Source organism: Amblyraja radiata, chromosome 14 (assembly GCF_010909765.2).
Source record: "Amblyraja radiata isolate CabotCenter1 chromosome 14, sAmbRad1.1.pri, whole genome shotgun sequence".
Lineage (NCBI taxonomy): Eukaryota > Metazoa > Chordata > Chondrichthyes > Rajiformes > Rajidae > Amblyraja > Amblyraja radiata.
In genome coordinates, this window is record NC_045969.1 from 10,235,810 (window position 1) to 10,258,090 (window position 22,281).

The 22,281-nt window shown below is 40.9% G+C and overlaps 1 protein-coding gene across 2 annotated transcripts in view; it reads right to left on the reverse strand.

Moving 5' to 3' along the window:
* ttc3 (tetratricopeptide repeat domain 3) overlaps positions 1-18,583 on the reverse strand; it is a 77,786-nt gene extending 59,203 nt beyond the window's left edge. The window contains exons 1-7 of one of the 2 annotated variants that reach the window (XM_033032504.1): positions 18,503-18,583; positions 8,301-8,351; positions 6,106-6,274; positions 4,844-4,931; positions 3,093-3,146; positions 2,130-2,259; positions 370-434 (exon numbers count right to left, since the gene is read on the reverse strand). In XM_033032504.1, coding sequence (XP_032888395.1) covers positions 370-434; positions 2,130-2,259; positions 3,093-3,146; positions 4,844-4,931; positions 6,106-6,274; positions 8,301-8,319 — 525 coding nt within the window. In that variant the 5' untranslated portion in view covers positions 8,320-8,351; positions 18,503-18,583. The remainder of the gene's footprint in view (positions 1-369; positions 435-2,129; positions 2,260-3,092; positions 3,147-4,843; positions 4,932-6,105; positions 6,275-8,300; positions 8,352-18,502) is intronic. The other variant, XM_033032503.1, reaches the window with a different exon arrangement.
* Between the last annotated feature and the right edge of the window lie 3,698 nt (positions 18,584-22,281).

Genomic DNA, 22,281 nt, shown 5'->3' on the forward strand with positions numbered 1-22,281 from the left:
TGTTCCCGATGTTGGGGAAGTCCAGAACAAGGGGTCACAGTTTAAGGATAAGGGGGAAATCTTTTAGGACCGAGATGAGGAAAACATTTTTCACACAGAGAGTGGTGGATCTCTGGAATTCTCTGCCACAAAAGGTAGTTGAGGCCAGTTCATTGGCTATATTTAAGAGGGAGTTAGATGTGGCCCTTGTGGCTAAAGGGATCGGGGGTATGGAGAGAATGCAGGTACAGGATACCGAGTTGGATGATCAGCCATGATCATATTGAATGGCGGTGCAGGCTCGAAGGGCCGAATGGCCTACTCCTGCACCTATTTTCTATGTTTCTGCAGAGCAAAACCTTACATTATAACCTTTTCCTTTTTACATACCTTGGCATCTATGTTTGGTACTATATTAGGAAGATTTTCAGGAAACAGCTTAAGAAAATGTGCATCTGTGAGGAAAAAAAAGATAAAATAAGCCGTAAAATTTTATCTAAAGTTAAGTGGCGGAGATATGTCCCACAAAATATTCTAAGCTAAATTGGCTGAGAAGTGAAGTGAAACCAAATGTGGATTGGGTGTTCACTCTGCATTCAGTTCACAGGGGTGACCCGTTGCCAGCCACTTTAATTCCTCATTCCTCAATTCACGGTTTCAGAGACATCCCCCTCCTCTTCTGTTGCTATAGCTTCACAAGCTTCTTTTCTCTCTTTTTCAGTTCTCACCAAGAGTCTCCGGCCAGAAATGTACACTCTGCTTCTCTTCCTACAGATGCCGTCTGACCTGCTGCCTATTTATTGCATTTTCTGTTTTAACATATTCTGTTTTAACATTAGACTTCCAGGACCTGCACTTTTTTTCCCCCCCACAGAAAAAACACAGCCACTCAACCAACATCTATTGAGAGAGACCAGAATTAACATTTCAGGTCAAGAACTTTCCATTGGTACAAGTCTAAGACACCAACAGATCATTGAAGAATCGGCAGAAGAGAGTCAGAAGCAGAGGGTGGCAGTAGAATAATGTTTTTTTAGAGCAGAATATGGTTCCAAAGAGTGTGCTCCAAAGATCTATTTTAGCTCTGTTACAGTTTCTTTTTTCAAAATGATCTGGAATATAAAAATGTACAGCCTACACAAGATATACCTATGTAGCAGACAGAGCTGAGTATAGTTCAGCACAACACTGGCAGGGCAATTGCATGGTCGAATTATGACCTTGTAGTTCAGCATGAAAGGAAGAAAATTGTGGAAATACACTGCAAATTTTTTTTTTTTAAAGTAAAGAGACTCCAGTGTCCATGTAAACAAATCTTTAAAAGTTGACAAGACGAATTGATAAAAAATACATATTACAATAGTTTAGAATATGGCAGGGTCCAAACTTTCACAAAAGCACCCTCCAGTTCTGCATGAAATAATTTGAAATGAATTAATCCCACAAGTCAGCACACCTGAAAGCCACCGAGTCATTCATGTTCTGATGCCAGACTTCCCATTGAATTCAGTGATGGAACATGAATTTTATAATTCCCAGTTACGGCACTGGATAATCTGCCAGCTAAACTCACACTTCAGTGACTCCATTAATTTAAGTGGAGAGAGAAGCTGCAAATGATTTACGTAGGTTTTGGGTCATTTTTGGCATATTTGAAAATAGTAACACAATCTTGACAGCCAATTCTGAGTATGAGCTAATCTCCAATGAAGCCATCTTCCTGAGGAAGTTCTCACTAGGAAATTCAGTCATACAGAGCATGCTTAGCAAGCTACAATAGAAAAATCTAATTTGACTTTTACAAATGTGAGATTAGGCCTCAGCTGGATTATTGAGGTTGATACTGGGTACAAGATATGAAGGTCATAGAAAAGATACAAGAAGAGGTTTACCAGGGATAAAGATTAGAAAGTTAAGATTATTGACTGTGGAACAGAGAAAGTCAATGGGTAACCTAATGGAGGTTTTTATATGGCGAGAAGTTTTTGAAAAGAATAGAGAAATTCTATTTCCTGGTAAGCAGTTGTAGATTTAAAGTTACTGGCAAAAAGATGCAAAGAAGTAAACCAAATAATTTCACTCAATGACTATGGAAAAAAAATGCAATAATTTGCAGCATCTAATATTATTTCCCCATTAAGATTACTTACATTGAAAACACCCAATTGCAATAGCTGCCATTCTGGAACGTCTTGTTCCAGAATTCACCTCCATTTGCAAGGCATTAAATTCTTCCGTCTTTTCTATCATAGCAACGGCCTCATCAAGGTCACAATTAATCTGTAGAAAGAAAAAAGTGAGAACTGGACTGAAATTACATTTTTCTTCTCCTCCCACATTTGAAGTATGTATCCCAAATGCATTCACATAAATAGAGCTTGCTATCAAACATAGTATGTATTTAACACTAAATGAAAAAAATATCCAAGGGATACAAAAGCACAAGTATCCAAAGGAATTTTGGATAGAGATCATCTTGGTAAGGTTGTCATTTTAAAGAATGTTTTCTAGGCAAAAATAGATTGAGAAGCCGTGGAATTTCAGGATTGAAATTTCAAGTCCAATTACAAGACAGCTCATGGCTGTCAATCATGGGGAGAATGGGAAAGAACAAACAAGTTGCCAAATTTAGAGGTAGTTAAAGTTTCAGGAATATGGGGAGGTGGGAGTACTGCAGAGCTTGCTGTGGTTTAAAATACAAGAGGCTAGGCAGGTTAGCTTGTAATAGCTTGTGGTGGGTATATAAAAGTGACTTGGCATGAATTTATATATTGTTTAAAATCTAAGTCTTTATTAGAAAAAATATACATTACACATATTTCACTAAAGGATATTCACATAGGTGCTGATTTACCTATTGTAACTAAACAAGTAAAAAGAGGGTTTCTTAACATCACCTCCGTTACTTCAATAAATGGTTGACACCCAAATGCCCATTACGATAATTCCAGCAACAAAATGTCCTGAAGTATTCAAAAATTCATAAGATACTCTTAAAATTTCTATTCAATGCTATGATTTGGGCTAGACCAAAAACGCGTCATTCCTTGTTCAAACAGATAAAGATTAACAATCTATTGCATTAAAATTCAATATTTTGTTATTTTACTTACCGCATCTACTTTATCCAACAAATCCAATAAACGCTCCAGAAATGTTATAGAGTGCTACAAAAGAAAAGTTGAAATGTAATTGAGGTTCCCAAATTCGCTTGGAGTAACTTTAATAATAAAACTTAGTACTTAGGAATACAGGAGGCTTGGGGATGATTTACTAAAGGTGTTTAAAATCACGAGAATTTATAGGGTGAATGGACAGGTATTTTATCCAGGGTATGGGAAATCAAGAACCAGAGAATGTATGTTTAAAACGAGAGTTGAAAGATGTAATAGGAATCTGAGGGCAACTTTTTCACATAGAGGGTGGAGAAAGAGCTGCCATAGAAGAGTCGAGGCTGGTACAATAACAACATTTAAAAGACAGGTACATGGATAGAAAAGGTTTAGAGGGATATGGGCCACAGGCAGGCAAATGGGACTAGTTTAGACGGGGCATCTTGGTCAGCTGCAGGACCTGTTTCTGTGCTGTATGATACTATGACTAACAATTGAATAATAGCAAGTGTTTCATTAAATATGATTTTTAACAAAAGACGCAAAGTGCTGGAGTAGCTTATCGGGTCAGTCAGTTTCTCTGGAGAACATGGATGGGTGACATTTTGGGTTGGGACACTTCAGATTGGCGGGGGTGAGGAGAGAGAAAGATGGAAGAGAGCATGGGCAGCTTGGCGAGTGATAGTGGATATAGATGGGGGGGGCGGCTTTTGATGGGCAGATGGTTGGACAAAGCCCAGCTATAAAAAGCCAAAAAGTGTGATAGGGATAGAAATGGGATTGGGTTTAGGTGCCATGGGCTAACCCCATTGGCCTGCATTTGGCACAGAAACATCAAAATCCTTCCTACCCATATATCTATCCAAATATCTTTTAAAAGTGATAATTGTATCCACTTGTATAGCTTCCTCTGGCAACTCACTGCACTGGAATAAAGGGAAGTACAGAGTTCATAACAACCTTCCAAGTGAAAAGATGGCCCTGAGGCCCCTCTTAAATCTCTTCCATCTCATTTTAAGCTTATGCCCTCTACTTTTAGAATTCTCTACCCAGGGAAAATTACTGAGTTTGGGATTGCTTTGCTTGGGATATTTCAGAGAACAGTTATACACAATCAACCACATTAATGCAGGACAGGACTGGATACTATCATTCACTGTGCAAACCAGTACAACTTTGCACAGCAACAGAAAAACCCATGACTTTGATGGATGCACACAAGATGTGAATATTTCTTTGCCCTGGATTTAATTCATGAAAATTCCCATGAGACCTGGGTTCAATCCTGACTATGGGTGATTGTCTGTACAGAGGTTGTGTGTTCTCCACATGACCGTGTGGGTTTTCCCCGGGTGCTCCGGTTTCCTCCCACATTCCAAAGATGTACAGGTTTGTAGGTTAATTAGCTTTGGTAAAAAATTGTAAATTGTCCCGAGTGTGTGGGATAGGGCTAGTGTACGGCGATCACTGGCCGGCATGGACTTGGTGGGCTGAAGGGCCTGTTTCCGCGCTGTATCTCTAAACTAAACTATATAATTATAATTCTGGGCACACTTGCTGCTTTCCAACCATCTCCCACCAAGACTTCCATTTCCCTTTCCTTGTTTGGAGAATTGTGTAATTCCCAAGAAACAGATGCTGCTGCACCAAAGCATCAGAATGAATCATTCCGTATTTATTCATTAAATTTAAATAAATGAACATATTTTTTAACCAACCATCAAAGGTTCAATTTACATAAGTGCACTTACATTGCGTTTCTTTAGTGCGTGAAGCACTTCTTCTAGGAGCTCAATATTTTGTAGCTTTATCATATTTAATTCAAAGATGTCATAATTCCTGAAAATAAAAATTAAGATTGAAGATGCTGCAATCTACAACCATTAACTTTAATGTCTTAACTTTTGAAAATCACTTCAAAAAATAGCAGTGGAATATATGCAAATTTTATGCAGCTTAACATCCCTTTGGGCTCCGAGAGAACAACACTGTAATGGTGTGTTCTAAATTCATCAGAGTACCGGTGTTTTGATGCACACCTGTCACCCAAACAGTTTGTGAATGAACTCGAGAACTATTGCCAAATTTAACTCAGCACCATACTATACCTCATACCCAACAGTAATTTGATTGCAATAAATTCATTCCTGCCTTAATTTCTGCTTCAGTGACCTATACTTATCCGAACCAAATGCCAGAATAACATCAGTGAAGGACATGGATAGGCGATGTTTTGGTTTGGGACCCTACTTAAGCTCCAACCTGAAACATCTCTTATCCAGCAGATATGCTGCCCGATCCAATGAGTTAAGGGCCTGTCCCACTTTCCGAGTTATTCACAAATTCTCCCGAGTTTTCCCCTTGATTCAAACTCGCAGATTGTTCGTAACGAGTCCGCAGGAGGCCTTAGGAGTATGTGGATATATCGTAGCGGTTCGTTATGCCAGCCTTAGGTATTCGGGACATTTTTTATCAGGCTGGAAAAAACGTCCCGACTTACCCGATGCCCCGAGTACCTACGGCTGGCATAACGAGCCGCTACAATATATCTACGGACTCCTACGGACTCGTTACAAACATTCTGCGAGTTTGAATCATGGGGAAAACTCGGGAGAATTCGTAAATAACTCGGGAGAATTTGTGAATAACTCGGGAGAATTTGTGAATAACTCGGGAAAGTGGGACAGGACCTTAACTCCAGCACTATTTCCCTCAATCAACACAATGAAAATATTGGATTGCTGTTTATGGGATCTTGTTGAGCAAGTACCTTCAAGCATATTTACCTGCTTTTTTAACAATGACAGCAGGACAAATGTACTTAACTGGAACTTTAAAATATTATCAAGATATGGTTGGAGCTTTCTAAAACTCTTTCCTCCTTTCCTTTTCTGTTTTAAACTGGAAGTATGGCTTGGTAATCACACTTCACTCAGCAAACAGCAAGGGCAATTTATTGTTACAATGCACATTATCAAGATCATGCAAAGGCCAGAAAAATGTAGAAACTTACTCTGGATCTATGAATTTGGCTGCAATAGCCCACTGTAGATAGCGATCATGGTCTTTCTTCTGAACAAATAAATAGGGCCATAAGATGTGCATCTTTATTATATGCCAACGCTGGTCATAGCGTACATGAATTGTTTGAATATCAGAACACCAAATCTCAGCTGTTTCCACTGAACGAGGGAAAAGAAACAAAGCACATCAACAATGCATTTTATTTCCCCCCCCACAATGTGTCCACGCATGCTAGTACGGGGGCACAGAAAGATTCACACCATACTTTATCAGTAGCTTTTATGTACGTCTGAGCTGTAAAAATATAGCTGGGAGTTGGCCATTGAACTCTTCCCACAATTCATTTAGTGATGGGTGATAGGGAATTTCATGTACTCATCTTTGCTCCACATCCCTTGAAACATTTGATTAACAGAACCATCAGCACAATTTTATTGGCCAACCTGGAAATTTCACCATCTAGTTTTATGCTTTTTAATATTGGATTTGGCAATAATTAGTCCAAGCCTCTAAATAACGTCCTGCAACAACCCTAGACAACAGGATCATAGGCCTTAGCCATTCTATTGCTGAAACCAAAAATCCAAGTCTATGCTATTCCTACAATCTTTCATTTCATTGACACCATTTATGCTTCACCCCTCAGGTCAGTGGTATTGGTTCTGAGTCAACAATATTTCAAAGTTTCAGCTTTGTGTTCAAATTCTTCCATGGCATCAATATTTCTTGCCACTATGTTCTCTTACAATTCCAAAACCCTTCATATCCCTTCAACACTGTTTATTGTACACTGTCACTTCTTATGCCCTGTTTTCAAACTAACTCTGGAATTCCCTCCAAAACCCTTATCACAATTCAATCTTTAAATATCTTGGTTATATAGCCTACTGTTTTGACTAAGTTTTGCATCACCCTTTAGATGTTTAACTTGAGATACAGCTCAGGCCCTTCAACCCACCGAATGCATGCCGACCAGCAATCACGCCATACCCTAACCTACACACATTAGGGACAATTTTACAATTTATCAAAGCCAATTAACCTACAAACCTGTACATCTTTGGAGTGTGGGAGAAAACCCACATGGTCATTGGGAGAACGTACAAACTCTGCAATGACAGCACCCATAGTTAGGATCGAACGTGGGATTCTGGTGCTGTAAAGCAGCTACTCTACTGTTGTGCCACTGTGCCACCTCTTCTATGTTTTTCTTAAAGTTGGTGTCAATTTATTGTAGACACAAAATCCAGACACAAAAGACACAGCATCACTGGAGAAAAGGTGAAGTTTTAGGTCGAGATCCTTCTTCAGACCTATCCATTTTCTCCAGACATGCTGCCTGACCTGCTGAATGACACCAGTATTTGCATCTGTCCTTGGCATCTGCAGTTCCTCTATGACATGTCAGCTTATTCCACTCTTTATGCTTCTATGAAATGTCTTGGGTCATTAGGACCACCTAAAATGAACAGGTAGACACAAAATGCTGGAGTAACTCAACGGATCAGGCAGCATCTCTGGAGAGAAAGAATGGGTGACGTTTCGGGTCAAGACCCTTCTTCAGACGAACAAAGGGTCTGACGGATCTCGACCCGAAACGTCACCCATTCCTTCTCTCCAGAGAAGCTGCCTGACCCGTTGAGTTACTCCAGCACTTTATGCCTACCTTTGATTTAAACCAGCATCTGCAGTTCTTTCCTACACACAAAATGAACATATTGCCATCAATGCTGTTGTTAACCAACATTAGGAAATAACCCAAATGTCTAGCAAATCTAAGACTGAAAACGGCAGAAGAAAAAAATAAACAAAGTCCTGAAATATTAATCTCTTTATCAGAAGTCCTGAAATCTTAATCTCTTTATCAGCAATGTGATATAGCATGGTTTCAACAGACCAAGGAAATTGACAATTCAGTTTCCTATCTTGACATTCAGATGATGGGAACCAGGCTTGCAACATGAACAAAAATGGCACAGATTATGCCTATTTGCACTCCAGACAACATTGATGAAGAAAAGCCTTATACTTGCTGCAAGAATTCCATAAACATCTTGATAAAATTCACAACTCACGGTGAAGATCTGTTAAGCCACATTACATTTTAATAGGCAAGAATGAGAAACAAAGCCAGAAAAAAAGTCTACTATACCATTCATCAGCAATTCCCCTGGATGTACTTACTATTCTTTTTTGGCTTCATTTTACAACTGAGATCTTCAAATATTTTTTACTCTGAAAAAAAATAAGCACGCTGTTACAATTTTGTTCATAGGTTAATATATAATATCAATCATTCAACAGAAGCTATTTGTTCGTGGAAACATTATGCCATTTCTTGTCAATGGGAACATTTGGTACTAACTGTAAGTTTCAAAAAGGTTCAAAGGTTCAAAGGTTATTTATTGGTCACATACACCTAGGTGTAGTGAAATGCTTCTTGCCAATGCAGCACATAAAGAAAGAATACAGACATAACATTAATAAGAGATTTAAACATAAAGAACATCCCCCCACAATGGCTCCCACCATGAGGGAAGGCATAATGTCCAGTCCCCAACCCCAGTTCACCCATAGTCGGGCCCATTGAGGCCTCCACAGTTGCCTCTACGGAGGCCCGATGTTCCTGGCCTTTCTCGCCGGGTGATGTTGCTCCGGCGTCGGGAGAATCCTCGCAGCGGCCTGGGAACCCTGGAACGGCCGCTTCCGTACTGGAGGCCGCGGCTTCCGAAGCCAACAAGGCCGCGCCGGTTGGAGCTCCACAACTGGCGATCTCATCTAGAGATCCCAGGCTCCCGGTGTACAGTTCGGCGCCGCCGCCCGCAGCTGGCCGCTCCTCAAACCCGCAGCTCCGCGATGTTTTACTCGGCAGTCTTCAGCTCACCGGAGCTCCAGCGCGGCGACCCAGGCAAGGCATCGCCCGCTCCACGATAGCGCTCCAGCGCTGTGCCGCTGCCGAAGCCGTGGTTCTGGGCAGTGCCCGACAGGAAACGCCGCTCCAGGCCCGCTGGTAGGCCGCGAGGACGGGTCGAAGCTGCAGCCCGGAGAAAAGCTGCCTCTCCGACCAGTCATTCATAACTCGTTTACTTATCTTTATTGCCTTATTTGTTGGGAAACATTTTAGGAAGTGAATACACACATGGCATTTGAGGCATACTTACTAAAATAATTCTTTAATATTGAAAATTGAGTTTTAAATAACGCTTGCATTCATTCATTCATTTAATAATTTTTATTATCACTGACAAATTGGAGAGGCATTCATAAGGTTTCATTAGTGAATTAGTTTAAGGGGAAATCTTACATGATAAACATATTGGAGTTTTTGAGGCGGTAACAAGCAGGATGGACAAAGGAGAGTCAATGGATGTTGTTTAGTTGGATTTTCAGGAAGCCATTGATAAGGTGCCTTACACGAGGCTGCTAAACATAGGAGTCCATGGCATTAGAAGGTACAAGCATGGTTAGAAGGGTCTCGACCCGAAACGTCATCCATTCCTTCACTCCATAGATGCTGCCTCACCCGCTGAGTTTCTCCAGCATTTTTGTCTTGCATGGATAAAAGATTTGCTGACTGGCAGAAGGCAAAGAGTGGGAATAAGGGGGGCTTTTCTGGTTGGCTGCCAGTGATGTTCTGCAGGGTTTGGTGTTGGGTCTGCTACTTTTAACATTATATGTTAATTATCTGGATGAGGGATTTGATGGCTTTGTGGCCATGTTTGCAGATGATACGAAGATAGGTGGAGGGGCTGGTAGTGTTGAGGGAGCAGGGAGGCTGCAGAAGGAATTGGACAGGTTGCAAGAGTGGGCAAAGTGGCAAATGGAATACAGTACTTTGGTAGAAAAAATAAAGGTGTTGACTACTTTCTAAATAGGGAGAGGATTCATAAATTGGAGGTGCAAAGGGACTCGGGATTGCTGGTGCAGGATTCCCAAAAGGTTAATTTGCAGTCAACGGTAAGGATGGCAAATGCAATGTTAGCATTCATTTCAAGGGGACGTAATGCTGAGGCTTTATCAGGCGCTGGTGAGGCCACAGGGAATACTGTAAACCGTTTGGGCCGCATATTTGAGGTAGGATGTGCTGGCTTTGGTGAGCGTCCAGAGGATGATCCTGCGGACGATTGGGTTAATGCACGAGGAGCGTTTGAATGCTCTGGGCCTGGACTTGCTGTAGTTTAGAAGGATGAGGAGTGATCTCGCTGGAACCCACTGGATAATGAAAGGCCTAGATGGAGTGGCCTCGGCAAGGATGTCTACAGTAATGAGAGTCCACACCCAAGGGCAGATCCTTAGAATAAAAGATGGTACCTTCAAAATGGTGGTGAGAAGGAATTTCTAAGGCGAAAGGGTGGTGAATCTGTGGAATTCTTTGCCACAGAAGGCTGTGGAGGAAAAGTCAGTGGATATATTTAAGGTGTGGCGGCACCTGGTGGCAACCCAAGGGCACAACGAACCATCAGCTCGGCTCTAGAGGGCGGCATCTTGGTGTGGGAGGCGCTAGTCACGAGGTCGGTACCCGAGTTGGTATTTAAGGCCGGGCAACGCCCGTGACCTAGAGGGAGTAGGGAACTGTATTGGAGAGAATAAACACGTCTAGTTCACACAACTCGTGTCCGGCTAGTTTTTGGCTGGACTCCTGCGAGTCCCCGCTACAAAGGCAGAGATAGATGGATAGATTCTTGATTAGTAAGGGGGGGGGGGGGGGGAAATTAGTTATGGGGAGAAGGTAGGAAAATGAGATGGGGTGGAGTGGGACAGGTAGATCAGCCATAATTGAATGGTAGAACAGGCGTGATGGGCTAAAAGGCCTAATTCTGTTGATGTGTTTTATAGTCCTATCGAAATGTAACATGAAACAGCAAAAAACTTTATTTTAACACTATATTTTATTAGGTAGCATGTTATTCAAACATGCAGGTTAGAATGTACATGCTCCAATGCAAGTGTAATGTAAACTACCACTGTGCATCTATTATTCCCTTGCAGGTTGGCCTATGTTTAATTGAACATTTGAAATCACGTTATCTGGTATGAGCAAGTCAGGAAAGCGAAATAATTTGCTTTGCTTTTACTGCTCCAAAGAGACTTTGAAAGATCTAGAACAAGGAGTCCAATTGCATCTTGGTAGAAAACATGCATCCACAAAAACGTCCAAGAAACAATTAGATTAATTAAATAATCATTAGAACATCTAAAGTATTCATGCCGTTTCACTATCTGGATGCTGTTTGATCTGCTTTCTAACATTTTATTTTTTTCATATTTCCAAAACTTGTAAATTTTCATATTTACATTGCTAAATATAATGTAGGTATGTTGCAAAGCCTACCTGAAGCGTCGCTGAAAATCTGTCGCTGCGGGTGTGCGCGATTTTGGCGCCGTTTAGAGGGGGACGGGTTTAAAACGCGATTTTCTCTAGGCTGTTCAAATCGAAGATGTTCAGCCTAGTTAATTATTAACGAAAAATCGCTGGAAGACCCCGTCGCAAAAGCTATTATTAGTTTTTAAGGCCTCGTATAATAGTTATAGTAGTTTAAAAATCAATCTCTAAACCCGCGACCACCGGCAGCTGTCAGGGTCGCATAGAGCAAATAACAGAAGGTAGGCTGCATATTTTTACATTAAAAAGGGCTTCTTGATCCCTTTATACAAAGTTTAATATTGCGAGTAGCTCATTTTGGGCCCATTATATCCCGCAGTATTTTTCTGGGCATTTGAGGGCACAAATCTAGCGCAATGTGAACGTTCTAAACCAGCGCGTTCACAGGATCCCACTAGAAAGCTGATTTAAAATGGACTTTAATTTACAGCAATTGAACACTAAATTCCTTCCATTTGGCCTATAAATTAATGTAAATGAGATTTAAAAATAATGTTTTATTGTGAATTATTTATGAATATTATTTGGACACTTAGGCTATTTAAAAATGTTAATCATTTATTAAGAAATGGATAGATGTTTAGATCTAGTAATTGAAGTTTGAAATTAGCTACACTTGGGTAACTAATTATATGCTTTAATTTCAGGTCATCCAAGTAAGATTATTTTATATTTGTTTCAGAATGGTTCAATCTACGATAACTGAAAATTTCATTCAGTTCTCTTAATTTTTAAGAAGGTTATGGGCTTTTGACTGCACACGATCACAGCTTTTTTGTTATGTCCATAGAAAATCAATAGGGAACAAGATGCTAATTTCCGAGTATGAAAATGGCCATAACTTTTTAAATACTTGAGATATGAAAGTGAATTAGGTGTCAAATTAAACTTCTTTTTATGCTTTATCTGATGGGATAAATTACAGACTTGATTTTTTAAATCTCAAAATTTTGTAACATTGCTATATAATGGGGATATTTAATGTGATTAGAAAACTTTTGGTTTATTTATTAATTATATGCATGGCAATAAACAAACAGCAGAAAAAGGCACCTCCTTTCATTAATGGAACAGTTTGGTTTTATGGCTTCCGATTTCTTCATTTTTTTAAATTCATCATGAGCTGCTAATTAATGTGCAAACTTTTAAGGTTAACTGCTCACGACACCACACATAATCAAATGATAATTTTGATGGAGACAAAGAATGGAAGATTCTGGAATTTTATTCACATTAATTAATATCTGCACTTTCATTCACACTTTAATTAATATCTGTTGCCTGACCAGTTCAGTATTTCCACAAGTTTCCCAAAAGTGTTCAAAATTTCATAATCGGCAGCTTTTAGCATAACAGCTTATACAACTTAACCAAAAGCTACCAATATTTGTTCAGTATTTTGTAAGCAAATGTTTCTGTTTCAAGTTTTCGATGAACATGATGTGAAGTTGTAAAGATAGGCGAGGAGTTTAACATCATACAAGTCTGAACTGGAATCATCCATGACTGTTGATCCCAAAATAACATTTGTTGTATTACAAATATTCATAATTCGCTGTTCTCTGGAAGATTTAAGATAGTGCCTAAAAGATATTTTGATCTGTTTCTTCCTGTGCACTATGACTCAGAAATGGTATGGACAACAAAACTCCACCTCTCCTTTTTATTATCTATTAACATCTTCTGCTGCAGTTACACAATCGCAATCATGCATTCCTGGCCTGGAGTTGGAAATTCCTAATCCAGTATAAAGAACATACACATTAAGAGTTGCCTTTGCGATTCAAGATAATCATGATCTGATTGTAAACCTAACCTGTGTATGCTTCTTGTTGAAAAATCTAGCGCTGCAGTGGGTTTGGGTCAACTTTATAAGTCAGATGGACTTTTTTTTCCATTCTCATAAGGCGAGAAGTCTTTTAAGCACAGGTAGATAAATTCTCGATAAGCAAGGGGGTGAAAAATTACCACAAGAATGTGGAGATGAGATAATCATGACAATTAAATGGCAGAGAACATGCTTGGGGCTTCGTGACCTATTCCTGCTTCTCGTTAATTTGTTCATGTGTACTTTATGAAGGGAGCTACAGTCATGCTTACTCATACCTTGAAGATGGTGGAAGGCCTTAAAGTCAAAAAGTGAATACCTTGCTACAGAATACTCTGGTTCTCGTAGCTGGACCAACCACACACACTAGCCAGTTCTCATTCTTGGTGACACCCACATCCATTCGCCCAGGATTGTACAAGTGAGGGTAGACACAAAAAGCTGGAGTAACTCAGCGGGACATGCAGCATCGCTGGAGAGAAGTAATGGGCGACGATTCGGGATGAGACCCTTCTTCCCGAAACAACACCCATTCCTTCTCTCCAGAGATGCTGCCTGATTTACTGTGTTACTCCAGCTTTTTGTATCTATCTTCGGTTTACACCAGCATCTGCAGTTCCTTCCTACACACCTTGTACAAGTGAGGAATTTGGCAATGGAACTGCCAAAATATGGTCATCAGGTGGCACTGCCATTTCATCAGCCTGTACAAGACTATTTCATTTTTTGCGGGCTCTACCCTCAACCTTATTTACCAAAACCCTTATCCTTTATATTTCCACAATATATAAAGCACACCTAATAGAGTGCAAAAGCTGGAGTATGTGAAATAACTCACAAGAGCTGGAGTATGTGAAATGAATATTCTAGCAGTCACAAGATATGTTGCATTTTGTCATTGCAAATTAAAAAAAATTAAATCATGGATATCTGATTCAACTAAATATATTAGTTTATTTCATATTCATATTACATCACGTCTGTTGTGATGACTGATTTAGTTTCTGCTCAAACAGAAACTGGAACTACTTATCCTTTCAGTTTCACTCAGCTGTATGTTTGTTAATACAAGGCATTTATAAAATGGTCAGGTGACCACTGCGTAATATACCGATAGGTTTCTGTTCTTATTGCCAATTTTCTCACTTACACAACCATTATAAGGATTAAAAGGGATCAAAATAGTTTTTCTGAAAAGAAAACAAAAGAGTAACTAAACTCCTGATTGTGAAATTGGCATTAAATAGACAATGGGCAAATTTTGATGGCGGAATCAAGAATTAATAATTCTAAATAATTAAGGGACAGAAGTTTAGGGGTAACATGAGGGGGAACATCTTTACTCAGAGAGTGGTAGCTGTGTGGAATGAGCTTCCAGTGAAGGTGGTGGAGGCAGGTTCGATTTTATCATTTAAAAATAAATTGGATAGTTGTATGGACGGGAAAGGAATGGAGGGTTATGGTCTGAGTGCAGGTAGATGGGACTAGGGGAGGATACGTGTTCGGCACGGAGTAGAAGGGCCGAGATGGCCTGTTTCCGTGCTGTAATTGTTATATGGTTATATGGTTAAATAAAACGTGGCAGTTTCATTAATTATTATTTTGAACTCTTTCCAATGGATCCTATATGAATGGTAAGAGTCTAACATTCAGGCATGAAAGTTGATGAGAGTCAAATGAGTAACAAATAATATGATGATACTAAATGTTGATTTTTAAGAGCGTACAATTATGCAGAGAACACCTTTGCAAAAGACAGAGAACATAATGGTAAGGGAACAAATCTAAAATGTTCTGAGAATACAATGCAAAAAGAGTAATCAGAACAGTGTGCCTGAGGCTTAGGAGTAACAATTAATGGATTGTAATTCTTCAGTGAATCATTCTTTAGAAACAAATGACATTTTGCAATAGTGGACAGATAGCAGTGTGACATTATAAAATTTCTTGCTGTTGCTGACACACAAGTTGTCTACTTACTGCTCTTAACAAGTACTGAACTTCCTTGTAGCTTTACCAGGACTGTCATGGTTTAAAGAAGAGGCTCAACACAATCTTTTCCAAGGGAAATTAGAAATGGACAACAAATCCTGGCCTAGCCAGCGATAGCCTCTTGCCACAACAATGAATAGGGTGATGTCACGAAAGGTCACTGGAGCGTAAATCCCCACTCACGTGACCGAAAATTTTAACTGGGGGACAAGCGTCACTTCCGGTACATGTTAGTGGTTGGGAAAACACGCACTTTCACACCCGTTAAAAACATCGAAAACGGCCCGTTTTTGAGCTGCAATTAAGTGAGCCAGTCGGGGTGACCGTGAGGAACAGCTACCTAAATTTACAGTCCAAAAAAAAGATAGAAACTAAGGTAAATTCAAGAGGGAGCTGAAGGGGCCAAAAAGGCGGAAGTTGATTGCGGACATTTTTCGTGGAGATTTAAAGATCCAAAATATCGGGAATTATCGCGTTTGCTCGCTGCATTTCATCAAAAGTGGCATTATTGACTTTTTATCTTTATTCATTTGTTAGATGAAAAGTATTAAAAGTTAGAAATCCTTCAGTAAAATTGCAAAATCGCCCATGGTTCTCGGGTGGGTTTTAACATGCAAAATGAACACGCTTCTGAAGCTCCATTTACCATTTAAATAATCGTAAACTATCAATGCGTTTGGAAATCAATTTTACTCAGATGCAAGCTTACGATTATTTAAATGGTAAATGGAGCTTCAGAAGCGTGTTCATTTTGCATGTTAAAACCCACCCGAGAACCATGGGCGATTTTGCAATTTTACTGACGGATTTCTAACTTTTAATACTTTTCATCTAACAAATGAATAAAGATAACAAAGTCAATAATGCCTTACTTTTGATGAAATGTAGCGAGCAAACGCGATAATTCCCGATATTTTGGATCTTTAAATCTCCACGGCAAATGTCCGCTAGCACTTCCGCTGTATTTACACCTTCAGCTCCCTCTTGTATTTACCTTAGTTTCTATCTTTTTCTGGACTGTAAATTTAGGTAGCTGTTCCTCACGGTCACCCCGACTGGCTCACTTAATTGCAGCTCAAAAACTGGCCATTTTCGATGTTTTTAACGGGTGTGAAAGTGCGTGTTTTCCCATCCACTAACATGTACCAGAAGTGACGCTTGTCCCCCAGTTAAAAATTTCGGTCACGTGAGTGGGGATTTACGCTCCAGTGACCTTTCGTGAAATCACCCTATACATTAAAACAGTAGTGACATTCTTTACAAATATTCAACTACCTTCCCATAAAATTCAATGCATTCTCATCATTAAATCCACAACTATCGGGACGACAGATGGCACAATGGGCTAAGTGTTCGGCTGGCAACCGGAAGGTAGCCGGTTCGAATCTCGCTTGGAGTGCATACTGTCGTTGTGTCCTTGGGCAAGACACTTCACCCACAGGCAAACTGTGTGTGAATGTGTGTGAGTGATTGGTGGTGGTCGGAGGGGCCATAGGCGCAGATTGGCAGCCACGCTTCCGTCAGTCTGCCCCAGGGCAGCTGTGGCTACAGAAGTAGCTTACCACCACCGAGTGTGACTGAGGAGTGAATGAATAATGCGATGTAAAGCGCCTTGAGTATTAGAAAGGCGCTATATATAGGTATGTTGCAAAGCCTACCTGATGCGTCGCTGAAAATCTGTCCCAGCCCGTGTGCGCGATTTTGGCACCGTTTAGAGGGGGGCGGGTTTAAAACGCGATTTTCTCTAGGCTGTTCAAATCGAAGATGTTCAGCCTAGTTAATTATTAACGAAAAATCGCTGGAAGACCCCGTCGCAAAAGCTATTATTAGTTTTAGGGGCCTCGTATAATAGTTATAGTAGTTTAAAAATGAATCTCTAAACCCGCGACCGCCAGCAACCGCAGGGTCTCATAGAGCAAATAACTGAAGGTAGGCTGTATATTTTTACATTAAAAAGGGCTTCTTAAGATCCCTTTATACAAAGTTTAATATTGCGAGCAGCTCATTTTGGGCCCATTATATCCCGCAGTATTTTTCTGGGCATTTGGGGGCACAAATCTACCGCAATGTGAACGTTCTAAACCAGCGCATTCCACAGGAACCCAATGGAAAGCTGATTTAAATGGGCATTTATTTACAGCAATTGAACACTAAATTCCTTCCATTTGGCCTATAAATTAATGTAAATGAGATTTAAAAATCATGTTTTATTGTGAATTATTTGTGAATATTATTTGGACATTTAGGCTATTTAAAAATGTCAATCATTTATTAAGAAATGGATAGATGTTTAGATCTAGTAATTGAAGTCTGAAATTAGCTACAATTAGGCAACTAACTAATTATATGCTTTAATTTCAGGTCATCCAAGTAAGATTATTTTATATTTGTTTCAGAATGCTTCAATCTATGATAACTGAAAATTTCATTCAGTTCTCTTAATTTTTAAGAAAGTTATGGGCTTTTGACTGTTCACGATCACAGCTTTTTTGTTATGTCCATAGAAAATCAATAGGGAACAAGATGCTCATTTCCGAGTATGAAAATGGCCATAACTTTTTAAATACTTGAGATATGAAAGTGAATTAGGTGTCAAATTAAACTTATTTTTATGCTTTATCTGATGGGATAAATTACAGACTTGATTTTTAAAATCTCAAAATTTTGTAACATTGCTACTATATAAATCCCATCCATTATTATTATTAACTATCAAGTTGGTGGGGAGGGGGAGAGAGAGAGGGAGGTAGAGGGGGGGGAGGGGGAGAGGGAGGGGGGGAGAGAGGGGGGGGGGGGGAGAGAGAGGGAGGGGGAGGGGGGGAGGGAGGAGGAGAGGGAGGGGGAGGGGGAGGGGGAGGGGGAGGGGGAGGGGGAGAGGGGGAGAATGGGGGGAAACGAGGGGATGGGCGGGGGAGAGACGGAGTGGGGAGATGGAGTGAGCAGGGGAGATCGCAGCCCTCAGCTCCCGCTCCTGACATGAAGCGCCGTTAACACGACAGTCAGACAAGGCAGCAATAGGCTGGCGACGATGGGAGTCCCTCCGGAGGGAAAGCGTCGCATCAGGCCCGCGGAGACCATCGCGGGTCTGAAGAAGCCGCAACGTCGCCTATTCCTTTTCTCCAGAGATGCTGTCTAAGCCCCTGAGTTACTCGAGCATTGTGTGTCTGGCACTCACTCACTCACCTTTCGTCCCTGCCAGACCGAGCAAGCGACCGCCGACGGACGACCCGCTGAAGGCGCAGGCGCACGGTTGGTGACAAAGATCTTTGGTGAGCGCGAGCAAAGTTCTAGGATCTTTGAGCGCGAGAACGTAAATTACGTAAGCACGCACGCACGCAAATACGCATCGACGCCACTTCCCAGGCAACGACGTCAAAGACGTCCCATTCACGTTGGAGTCATCGTCGTCAGGCTCTGACCAAGGTACAGGTCATTAGTGGAAAATACATAAAAGTGCTGAAATAATAAGGATGGTTTGCCAACACCACCGAATATATAATCACTGACGAATGTATAAGCTCTGAAAATGGTGAAAGAGTATGAAGGTTTGCACTGTTCTTGTTTTGTAGTTATGTTTCTATATTTTTGTCAGGCAGCATCCATCTGCAGGAGCATTTTTGTCAAGCAACATGTGCAGGAAAGAACTGCAGATTTTTGGTTTCTACCAAAGACAGACACAAAATGCCAGTCAGCATCTTCGGAGAACGTGTAGGAAAGGAAATGCAGGTTTTTGATTTTTACCGAAGACAGACACAAAATGCGGGCCAGGCAGCATCTCTGGAGAACATGGATAAGTGGCATTTCAGGTCGGGATCCTTCTTCAGATTGATTGCAGTGGGGTGAGAGGAAAAGAGAGCTAGAAGAGTGGAGGGGCAGGACCAAGCATGGCAGGCAAATTAAAATACACCCCTTTATAAATTACCATGTGGAATAGAATATAGAAACATAGAAATTAGGTGCAGGAGTAGGCCATTCGGCCCTTCGAGCCTGCACCGCCATTCAATATGATCATGGCTGATCATCCAACTCAGTATCCCGTACCTGCCTTCTCTCCATACCCTCTGATCTCCTTAGCCACAAGGGCCACTTCTCTCTTCACTTTACAAATTATACCACGAGAAAGCTCAGGCAACCCATTAGATGTCAGGAAGGGGATAGATGATGTGTGGTAACAGCAGCACCAAGCATCAGTAGTGACTCCGGGACTCATTGGCAATAAAATGAGCAATACACGTTATTGCATTCAAACAAGTGTCTCCAGTCCTCCTCTCCCAAATCAGGGCTTGTGTCGAGGGATGATGGATCAAAAAGCTGCTAGCACTCTCCTTAAGTGGGTGTGGGTGGAAGTGATTGCACCAGCATTGGTGTTGTAATGTTGGGGAGAATGAACTTAGGGGTCTGGTTGGTGGCAAGGACTGGGGTAATCAACAGGATGGGGTTTGGGAATAAGGGATGGGATGCATTCTGAGGGAAGGTGGAGAGCTCCCTCAACAATGAAGCTAACTTTTAGAGGGACATGGAACAGATGATGGCAAGTGGGACTAGCTTTAATGGGGCACCTTGGTCGGCATGGAGAAGTTGGGCCGATGGGCCTTTTTCCATGCTGTATGACTATATGACTGGAGATCAGGGGTTTGAGGGAAGTTGGTTTAATACTGATGAAGGAATGAGACAAGAAGTTAACCGTGCAGGTTATTGCTGCACTGGTAAAATCATGGTGCCCTGGAGTACAAATGGTAGGTGCATCCAAAACAATGCACCCAATTGCCCCAACAGTGTTCATCTTTGCATCTTCCCATATCCGCTGACTAATAATAAGAAGTTTGCAGTTGATTTTTTCGAAGTGAATTGGAGGAAGTCCATATTGTGTTTCACTGATGAAAAGTAAAATCAATTTTGAGTTGCTTAATCCTGAAAAATGCAATTGAACTTCCAGACAAATGTACCTTGTTTCATTAAATATTTATACATTCAAAAAACTTCACTGAGAAAAGCCAAAATAGAGGGCATGGCAACATAGCTCCAATCAATGCTTGCTAGTTGCACACAAAATCTCGTAAAAATTGTGTTTTTACTGCACCAGAATATAGGCTGTGTCATAGTCATACAGTACCAAAACAGGCCCTTCAGCCCAACTTAACATGCCAACCAAGATACCCTATCTACACATATCCCTCTAAATCTTTCCTATCCATGCGCCTGTCCAAATGTCTTTTAAATATTGCTATAGTGCCTGCCACAAGTACCTCCTCCAGCAGCTCGTTCCATATACCCACCACCTTCTGTGTGAAATATGTCCTCTAATTAAAAAGCTGGAGTGTGGATATGAAGTGTGTTCATTCAATGAATTCTTCACATCTAACCATTATAGATTGCACAGAATAAGCTATCGGGAAAATTAGTGGGGTGTAGAACTGTGAGCTGGAATTGACTTGATGGGTCAAACATCCCCCTCCTATTCATAAGGACATATGGAACTTATGGGAATATGAAGGAGTATTTGATATGTCCTAAGCTACAAGGTAGAGGCCAAGAGCTGGAAATTGGAATTGACCTAAACAATTCATTTTGTCAAGCATGTTGGATGGCCACTTCTTTACAGTAGCTTTTTGTTCATGCTGTGTGGCATTTTGCTGAGGGAAAAATAGCCATGGGATTATGTACAACAGGGCAGCACAGTGGTGCAGTGGTGGAGTTGCTGCCTTAAAGGACCTGTTTGTATGCTGTATCTACGAAGTCTAAAAGTGTGCAAGTGAAAAGAATTCGACAGAATATACCAAACAGCAAAGCATTCAAGAAGGAACTGCAGATGCTGGAAGATCGAAGGTACACAAAAATACTGGAGAAACTCAGCGGGTGCAGCAGCATCTATGGAGCGAAGGAAATAGGCGACGTTTCGGGCCGAAACCCTTCTTCAGACTGATGGGGGGTGGGGGGGAGAAGGAAGGAAAAAGGGAGGAGGAGGGGCCCGAGGGCGGGGGGATGGGAGGAGACAGCTCGAGGGTTAAGGAAGGGGAGGAGACAGCAAGGGCTAGCAAAACTGGGAGAATTCAACGTTCATGCCATCCGGACACAAGCAACCCAGGCGGAATATGAGGTGCTGTTCCACCAATTTCCGGTGTTGCTCACTCTGGCAATGCATGTCTGAAAGACTAATCAGTAAAAAAAAATTAGAGTATGAGATGAAGGTTGCCATAGATTTAGTAACAGTAGTTCAGCTGATAGAGTTGAATCCTGACCTCAGGTGCTTTCTGTGTTGAATTTGTGTGTTCTCACTGTGATCGCGTGGGTTTCCTCCAAGTCCTCCAGTTTCCTCCCATATCCCAGACATGCGGGTTTGTAAATTGTAAATTCGCCTCTACATTATCCCAAGAGTGTAGGGAGTGGATGCCGAAATGAGATAACATAGAACTAGTGTGTGAACGGGTGATCAATGGTCAGTGTGGATATAGTTAGCTGAAGGGATTCCAACTAGAACCTGGGATTCCTTTGTTCTCCACATTCATTGTTAGAGAGGAATATGGATTTGAGGTTTCAAGCAGATCAGCTATGATCTTATTTAATGGTGGAGCAAACTCGTGGGGCAAAGTAGTCTACTTCTGCTCCCAAGTTACATGCTGTTATGTTTGGATCTTCATTCTAAATCTCTTCTCAAAGGACATTATCTGCCTTTATTCTCTGCTATCTTTCAATCCAGGTTTGATGAACCTATGTTTAGATTTTAGCAAGCTGTGTGTAAATTAGTGCCTATCAATTTTGCAATTGTTTGCCTTTAAACGCTCAAGAATTAAATAACATAAATTATTTGGTTCTGATTAGAAGTTGGGTCTTATTGATAATTTTAGCAAATTATTGAGGAAGTCTGCTTATTTCAAATACCAGAATAGTGCGGTAGGCTCAAGAGTTACATGAAATCTTTCTGGAATTTTCACTGTTCTGTTCGGGCTTTGATTCCCAAGAAT